Genomic DNA, 9,009 nt, shown 5'->3' with positions numbered 1-9,009 from the left:
AATAAGTAGCGGATTATAATCGCAAATTTCTTTGATTCTGTTTCAACAACGATAGAATTTCTGAACGATTGCAATCATTTTTAAGAAATTCATAACAGTATGACTTGTCGGAAACCTTGTAATCTAAGAAACATTTAAATAAAGAAAAAGCACTTACCTTGCGCAATCTTGTGAGAACCGTTATTATCTTATCTCCCTGAAAGTCGGAAATAAAAGTCGAGTTTCTGGTTTGACTCTTTTATTAAATAATAGTATAAAATCTGCATATACGCTCAATAAGACTAAATAAGGCACTATACAATGGCATAAAAATAACGTATTGACTAGACGTACGAACCCGGCTGCTGTCGCCGCTCGTGTATTTACAAAAATATATTAAAATCTCTTAACCTACTATATACAGGTGGTAGTAATTTTTGTACATGATTCCGTCGTGTCAGTCTTCTCCAAGGCACTGTTTCCCCCAAAACAAGCAAATACTGTCAAAAAGGAACAAACAACAACGCTGACATGCGGAAGCACTAGTACACCTTCTCCGCGTGCACCCCTCCCCCGCACCCGCCTTCCGCGTGCTTCGTTAGCAGCGACATCCTCGAGAAGGTCTTGCTGCACGTGGGGCACGAGTACTTCTTGACGTCCGAATGCGTCTGCAGGTGCGCCCTCAAGTTCGACCTATCGGCGAAGGCGCGGTTGCAGTACGTGCACGAGAACGGCTTCTCCCCGGTGTGGGTCCTGATGTGGCCTTGCAGCAGCCACGGTCTCGAGAAGGCCTTCCCGCAGATAGTACACTTGCAGGGCAGCGTGTGCGTGCGGATGTGCATCTTGAGCGCTCCCAGGGACACGTACACCTTCTCGCAGAACTTGCAGCTGAAGGACTTCTTAGGGCCTTCGCCGGCGGCGCAGTGGAACTGGCGGTGTTTAGACAGACCCGAGAAGGTGGAGTAGCTTTTGCCGCAGTCGGGGCACTGGTGGCGCACGCCGGGCCGGCGCTTCTCGGATAGGTCCTCGGGGGCGGCGGAGTGTGGTGGCGACGCCGTCCAAGTGGGGCTGAGCGACGGGTCGGCGGGGTACACGGGCCGCAAGGCTAGCGGCTGAATGGGCGGCGGGTGGTGGTGCGGCGGCGACAGGGAGCTGTCGCTGTAGGGGGATGCGGGACCCATGTACTCCACGAAGGGGTAGACGGGAGGGTACAAGGGGGCTACGCTGCGGTGCCAGGTTTGGGGTGCGTACTCGGGACTGATTGGGGGTGGGTACACCTTGGGGTAGAACTGGGGCGAGGGGGAGAGGACGGGTGGAGATGGAGGCGGCGACGTCTTCTCCGACGAGTGTGGGGACACAGGCGAGAGGGACGACGGCGATACGGACGTCAAGCGGCCGCTGCGGCTAAGGTCCTCGGGCTTGGTGCTGAGGTTCTGGGGTTCGTCTGCAAAGAACAAAATTTGGTTAGTTTGGAATGACAGAACTCGATTACGAATTATCTTGAGCAAGTGACATAAGCTAACGGAACTGTGTTCTGTGTTAAAAAAAATAACAACGAGCTTGAATATGAAACGATTTTGGGGGCCCTTAGTGTCTTTTTTTAGCAGAAGAATATGAAACGATCTTGGGGGTCTCAAGTGTCTTTTTTTTAGCAGAAGAATATGAAACGATTTTGGGGGCCTTGAGTCTCTTGTTTTCAAAGAAGAATATGAAACGATCTTGGAGGCCCCGAGTGTCTTTTCTTTAGAATAAGAATATGAAACGATCTTGGGACCCCAACTGTTTTTTTTAAGAAGAATTTGAAATGATCTTGATGGCACCTACAATTTTTTTTGTTTTGTTTTTTGAAGAACACGGAATATGACTATATTGAAGAATCTTGAGACTCCCTAGTGCGTTTTTAATTTTTTTTTAATAATTTACTGAAATATGACTCACAACGTCATTTCTTACTGTTGACCAGATGTCATTTTTGGCAATTTTCATCAAAATTTTAGACTTTCGATTAAATTCACTTTAAAATATACCTATTAGAATTACGAAGTTAATTCTTCAAATTTGAAGTTTAATATTTCGAAAAATTTATTTCCGAGATTTTTTTAAGCAGTTTTTTCGAGTTCTTCAGAGACTTTTTAACAACGTATCATCGAGAATTTTTCTCATTTTCTCATCACCCTGTATATAAAACATAACTTGTGGAATATTCATTAAGACTAAATCATACATATTTATAAAAAAATTGTTTAATGCGACAATTGAACAAATTTTAATTATTATTAAATTTAGATCATTTTCGTATTTTCTGTTTCAAAATAAATTAATAGGTACCTATATGGAAAAGTTAAGTCAAAAATAACATAATTCTACATCTATAGAAATTCCGAAGTAATAATTTTTCTATTAATGCACATTACAACATACTTCTGAATTTTTGAAATTCCAGAAAACACAATTTGAAAAATGGTAAAATCTGAAAAACATACCAAATCGAAAAAAGTTAGTTTTTCAATTTTTTCAAATAATGCAAATTTTGCTAAACATGATTTAAAAATAAATGTGGTGATGATTAAGATAAATCAGAAAATATAGCAACACTTAAAATATCTGCACACTGAAGAACAATTTTTCAAAAACCCGAATTATGAGACCTCACGTTTCAGCCTTCCTCAAACTACATAAAAATTTTCAATCTAGCCTATCCAACACACCCAACATCTGGACCCATCCTCGCCCCCCAACCACCGAACACAGTTCCCGTCAATCACAAAACTCACTCCCGCCCTACCTGGTAGTTCCTCCAGGATGTGCACGGGCCTCTTCTTCAGAGGGCAGTGTGAGTAGTTCTTCGCCATGACTGTCACGGGCATATCCAACATCACTGTCACGCACGACACATCAACACTCCAACGTCGCTGTGAGTTCTGGCCCCGTCGAGCTTTCGCCCCCTAATAAAGCCGTCCCCACTCCGGGCTGCACGTGCCGTTCGGCCAATCCGGTCGTCCGTCCGCTCTTCCGCCAATCCCGTGTCGGCCGGCGCGCCTGGAGGGGGAAGCAGGTGTGCTACCGAATGCGCCTGCTATTGTCGCGATTTCTCGCGATTTCTTTTATTTTAACGAAAGCAGCGCGATTTCGTCAGCGACTTCGACGCCGGGTCAGCGCGGGGGCGGGGCGCAACGGTCCGGCGCAGCTGGCGCGTGCCGTACCGTTTTGGCGGGATTCCGACAAGTGTGACACTTGCATTATCGATAGCAGGTTTACTCTAATTCGAGCAGAGTCAATAAACACACCTTGCGACGCTCGAATTTCCGTTCGTATGTCAACCGAGCGCCCTTTATTTGTTTAAACAATAAAGGGGGCTTTGTGCGGCTGTTTGGATTCCGATGGAGGCTGCGCCGTTCCTGTGGGAACGGGGTTCGATTTCTCCCGATTAGTAGAAAATAACGATCACTGTGATTATGCTGAGCAGCGATACGGTTTCTCTGTAATTACGGAGCGTCTGATTTTGGTAAATACGGCCTATCGAGTGTCAGGGGGGTCGATGAACACCTTTAGCGACAGATGCGATTTTCGAACAATTATCGCCTATTTTCTGGTTACATCTGGTCGCCAGAAAGCGCGTACCTGAATTTTTTCGGTTTGGGGGATTCTGGGACGTGACGGAAGAATGGTGGTTATCAGTCGCGTTGATAATTTCGACAAGTTATACTGTGTTGGGACAAGTGCTGGGAACGGGAATTCCGGGAGTTGTAAAGTGCGACTACGCACTGTGAATAAATTACGGAAGTACACAGCTGGTCAAGAGGGTTGAAAGTTCCCACAGATTGTTGATATTTTTATAAACTGGGAAGAAATCTGCTGGTTTTTGGGGGTTTTAGGGTGAATTTGGGTTCTCACCGTGCGATTGACTTTTCTTTATTGTTGCGTGGATGAATGGTCGCTGGAAGTCTAATTATACTTGCGCGTAATTTACAATTATAATGTAACTGGTGTAATTAGTAACGCGCCGGATTAATACCCATATTTATGTGGAATTAACGGAATAAATACTCGGAATTGATTAGAACGCGATTGGGAAAGTACAAACTAAAGAATGAAATGGATACGGTTAATTGAATTTTTTTATAATTCGTGATTAATAAATAACGAAAAGGTATCGATGACTGAAATTAACAAAATTATTAGTTATCATTACAAAGAAAATTATGAATTGTTGCGTCAAAATTAAATTCCAAACATTTCGGTTGATTTTATTTATGCAAGAAGTTAACAAAGTTGCGACATTTAGATGAAACTTTTTAGTTAGTTATTGCACGAAACTTGTGCAATTTCTTTAAAATAACAATGTTGTTAGAGGCCAACAATTGATGAAAGTTATAAGTCATAAATAGAAAAAACATTCTTAAAATCAAGAAATTAAATGTTAACGTTTTCGCCAAGTTATCTACTTATCATTTTGAATAATATTTGTTTCAAAATTTGCATAAATTTTACAAAGAATATGTTTAAAAGGTTAACGAATGAGTAACTTAAAGTGGCGAATTAATTAATTTTATAATTTTTAAAAATTGTCTAGGAAATTTCAGTTCTCTACATTAAGTAATATTTGATGCTAGAGGTGGCAACACACCCTGTAGATGATTAATCAACGGTCATTTAACCAACAAAACACTATTAATCGAGTTTCACCTTCAAGCCGAGGACAGATTTATTTAAATTTAATGATGATTCTTGCATCGTTTATGTCCACTTTATAGCCACTGCATTCCTGGAACTAAGTATTTCAAGTTACAGGACGCAGTTTCATTCGGTAAAAATAAATAAATAAAAACGGCCTATTTTCAAGAAAAAAGTATAAATGTGGTTGTGATTATTTAGGAGTCTTAGACACGAACAAGAGCCAGAAACCTGATACCGCGGAAAAGCCGATCCAAAACTGGCCACAAATTAAAAAATAATTGACAAGTAAACCCAAAAATTACAAGCGAAGTTTTTTTAAGGCGTAGAAGTCCCCGACCCAGCATCCGCTCGGCACCCATAAAAATTATTACATTATTTATTCGACGTTACCAGTCCCCCCCTATTCTTTGAATCGAAATTTCGTATGCAAAAACCAGTTCCCGCATAATGGCAGCAACATTAGTCCCTTTTCTAACCTGCTCCGGCCAAACGTGATGGACCATTTGAGATGAGCATGCACCGGAACAGACATCCGGTTATGACGCACACCTCTACTTACCACTCCTTAAGATGGCGGATTAAAATTATTATAGGCAAAACACGTGCATTACGCGGTTATTGTGCTACTTGTTATGCTCGAAGGGCGCATTCAAAGCGACATTTACAAGTCGGTATAGCGGTCGTTTGGAAGGCGATGGCGTCGTAAATTAGGTAGAGTGACCGAGGCGTCGAGACGCGGTAGACGGTGTAATGAATTGAGAACGAATGGAAAGGGGGCGACGCTGCAATTCTGCATAGAGATTAATTCGAGGAAGTTCGATCCCATCGGCTTTCAACGCCTCGTTATCCATAAACAATCGACTGCGGATGAGTCACGGTAATTAATACTAATAAATACCTGAAAACACCTCCCGGGCGGAATGGGGGCAGGAACAGATGGCTGCGCGGCGGCGATTAGCGGGGGCGGTGGAGGGGGGGTTTGAGGTAATGAGAAAAATTTTACGAGTGTGCCGGACGAGGTTAAGGAGTGTGTGTTTGGAAACCAATGGTGAAGAATTTTTTTTTTAATTCAAACATCAGGGCCTCTTCGATTGTTTCAAATTTGTTCAAAAATGAAATACCAACTCCAAGTTTATTTTTCAAACTCTCTTTCAAAAATAAACACCCGACATGTTTTCACCGACATTCTTGTTTTCAAAAATCAAACACGGGGCTCTGCGATTTTATCTTTTTTTTAACCAACCATTTATTCGGAATTATTTAATATTTTTTTACATTTTTTCAAAAATCAAACACTAGAAGCTCCCTGAGAAGCTTTCTTTTTTAACAAAACATTAGTTGCTCCCAAGATTGCACAAGTTTTTTTTTTATCAAACATCAGGGATCCTCGAAATTCTTTCAAATTTTTTCAAAAATCATGCAGAAGGTACCCCAGATATTCTTTCAGCAATTTTTCAAAAATCAAATATCAGAAATACCGGATATTTTTTCGATTTCTTTTCAAAAATTAAAATGCCGAGGTGATTCCTTAAGTTTTACTTTAAATTAAACATCAGGGGCCCTCGAGATTCTTTTAAAATTAAAAAAAAAATCATACACCAGGGCTCCCGATGTTCTTTCAACATTTTTTAAAAAATCAAATATCAGGGGACCCCGACATTCTTTCAATTTCTTGTCAAACATCAAATATTGGGAAACTCTGAGGAAGTTTACTTCATTTTTATTAAAACATCAGGTGGAAAATTCCTTAAGTTTGTATTTAAATCAAACACCAGAGACCCTCGAGATTCTTTCAAAATCTTTTAAAAATCAAAAACCAGGGACCCCCGACATTCTTTCAACATTTTTTAAAAAATCAAACATCAGGAGCCCCCGACATTTCTTCAGTTCCTTATCAAAAACAACAATAGAAGCCTCTGAGGTTTCAATTTTTTTTAACAAAATATCACTTGCCCTTTAGATTCCATAAATTTTACTTTAAATCAAACATTCTTTTAACATTTTTTCAAAAATCAAACATCAGGAGTCCCCGGCATTCATTCACTCTCTTATCAAAAAACAATATAAGCCTCTGATAAGTTTTCAATTTATTTTTTTTAACAAAACATCAGTTGCCCTTTAGATTCCATAAGTTTTTCTTTAAATCAAACATCAGGGACCTTCAATATTTTCTCAAAATCTTGAAAAAGTCATCCACTACAAGCTCCCGACATTCTTTCAATTTATTATTAAAAATCAAACATTATAGGTCCCTGAGAAGGTTTTAATTTTTTTTTTTTAACAAAACATTAGGTGCCCTGGATATTCTTTAAGTTTTTCTTTAAATCAAACATCAGGGACCGTCGAGATCCTTTCAGCATCTTCCAAAAATAATACAGAAGGACCCTCAAACATTCTATCAACATTTTTTCAAAAATCAAACAGTAGAGACCCCTGAGAAGCTTTCAATTAAAAAAAAAAAATCACGTGCCCCCGAGATTCCTTAAGTTTCATAAAAAAAATAAATACATCAGGGGCCCTAAAGATACTATATATAAGAAGCCGTTGGGAAGGTTTCCGTTTTTTTTTAACATCAGATGCCGCTGAGACTCCTTTTTTTTAAATCAAACACCAGACGCTCTCAACATTCTTTCGATTCCTTTCTAAGAATCAACACAGAGACCCCTGAGATTAATAAAATTCTTTATCAAAATTCAAACATCAAAGGTCCTCAAGATTCTTAAAATCTCTTTTCAAATGTCACACACGAGGAACCTTCGATATTCTTACAATTCTTGTTCAAAAATCAAACATCAGAGGCCCTAGAGATTCTTTCAATTTCTTAAGAAAAACAAACATTAAAAGCGCCTAGGAAGGTTTCCATTTTCTTTAAATCAGACACCAGGACCTTCGTTTTCAAAAATCAAACACAGGGATCCCTGACAATCTTAAAATTCTTTGTCAAAAATCAAACATCAAAGGTCCCCAACATTCTCAAAATTCTTTTTCAAAAATCAAACACCAGGAACTCTCGACATTCTTTCCAATCATTTTCAAGCATCAAACACCAGGAACCCTCGATATTCTTACTATTATTGTTCAAAAATCAAACACCACGAGCCCTAGACATTTTTTCATTTTTTTTTCAAAAATCAAACATTAAACGCCCCAGACATTCTTCCAAATTCTTTAAAAAAACAAAAATTAGAATTCCCTGGGAAGGTTTCCATTTTTTTTTAAATCAGGTTCTTTAATTCAAACACAGGGACCTCAGAGAGTCTTAAAATCCTTTGTCAAAAATCAAACATTAAAGATCCCAAAAATTCTCAAAATTCCTTTTCCAAAATCTAACACCAGGAACTGTCGACATTCTTGCGATTCATTTTCAAGAATCAAACACCAGGAACCCCGGATATTTTTACAATTCTTGTTCAAAAATCAAACACCAAGGGTCCTAAACACTTTTGAATTTTTTTTTTTTTTCAAAAATCAAACATCAAGGCTCCCCGACATTCTTTCAATTTCGTTAAAAATACAAACATTAGAATTCTCTGGGAATGCTTCTATCTTTTTTTAACATCAGGTTCCCCCGAGACTTTTTAAATTTTTCTTTAAATCAAACACCAGGCGCCCTTAAAATTTTGTAGGTTTGTTTTCAAGAATCAAACACAGGGACCCCTGAGATTCTTAAAATTCTTTATCAAAAACCAACATCAAATGTCCCTAAGATTCTCAAAATCCCTTTTAATATATCAAACACCAGGAACTCTCGACATTCTTTCGATTCATTTTCAAGAATCAAACACAGGGACCCCTGGGATTCTTAAAATTCTTTATCAAAAATCAAACATCAAAGGTTCCCAAGATTCCCAAAGTCCCTTTTCAAAAATCAAACACCAGGAATTCTCGACATTCTTTCGATTCATTTTCAAGAATTAAACACCAGGAGCTCCCTATATTCCTATAACTCTTGTTCAAAAATCAAACACCAAAGACCCTAGATATTCTTTCACTTTTTTTTTCAAAAATCAAACATTAAACGCCTCCGACATTCTCTCAATTTCTTTAAAAAAACAAACATTAGAATTCCCTGGGAAGGTTTCCATTTTTTTTAACATCAGGTTCCCCCGAGACTTCTTAAATTTTTCTTTAATTCAAACACCAGGCGCCCTCAACATGCTGTCGATTTGTTTTCAAGAATCAAACACAGGGACCCAGAGATTATTAAAATTCTTTATCAAAAATCGAACATCAAAGGTCCCCAAGATTATCAAAATCCCTATTCAAAAATCAAACACCAGGAATTCTCGACATTCCTTCGATTTATTTTCAACAATCAAACACCAGGGGCCCCTGATATTCTTACAATTCTTG

General features: G+C 39.0%; 1 protein-coding gene across 1 annotated transcript; it reads right to left on the bottom strand.

Annotated features, from left to right (window-relative positions):
- Positions 1-221: 221 nt before the first annotated feature.
- LOC135143987 (zinc finger protein SNAI2-like) lies at positions 222-2,915 on the bottom strand. Its single transcript, XM_064075900.1, has 2 exons — positions 2,765-2,915; positions 222-1,423 (listed from the first exon to the last, which is right to left on the bottom strand). The coding sequence occupies exons 1-2, from the start codon at positions 2,853-2,855 to the stop codon at positions 522-524; spliced, it is 993 nt and encodes a 330-aa protein (XP_063931970.1). The 5' UTR covers positions 2,856-2,915; the 3' UTR covers positions 222-521.
- Positions 2,916-9,009: the final 6,094 nt, after the last annotated feature.

This window comes from Zophobas morio, unplaced genomic scaffold (genome assembly GCF_036711695.1).
Source record: "Zophobas morio isolate AGI-343-1 ecotype UQ-CSIRO unplaced genomic scaffold, CSIRO_AGI_Zmor_V1 ptg000081l, whole genome shotgun sequence".
Lineage (NCBI taxonomy): Eukaryota > Metazoa > Arthropoda > Insecta > Coleoptera > Tenebrionidae > Zophobas > Zophobas morio.
This window is presented reverse-complemented; position numbering and strand designations above follow the sequence as displayed.

Bases quoted from the DNA above. Each gene is read 5' to 3' on its own strand.
- LOC135143987 (XM_064075900.1), bottom strand. From the start codon at position 2,855: ATGTTGGATATGCCCGTGACAGTCATGGCGAAGAACTACTCACACTGC. The intron at 1,424-2,764 runs GTAGGGCGGGAG...TGTTCTTTGCAG, and splicing joins CATCCTGGAGGAACTACCAG to ACGAACCCCAGAACCTCAGC.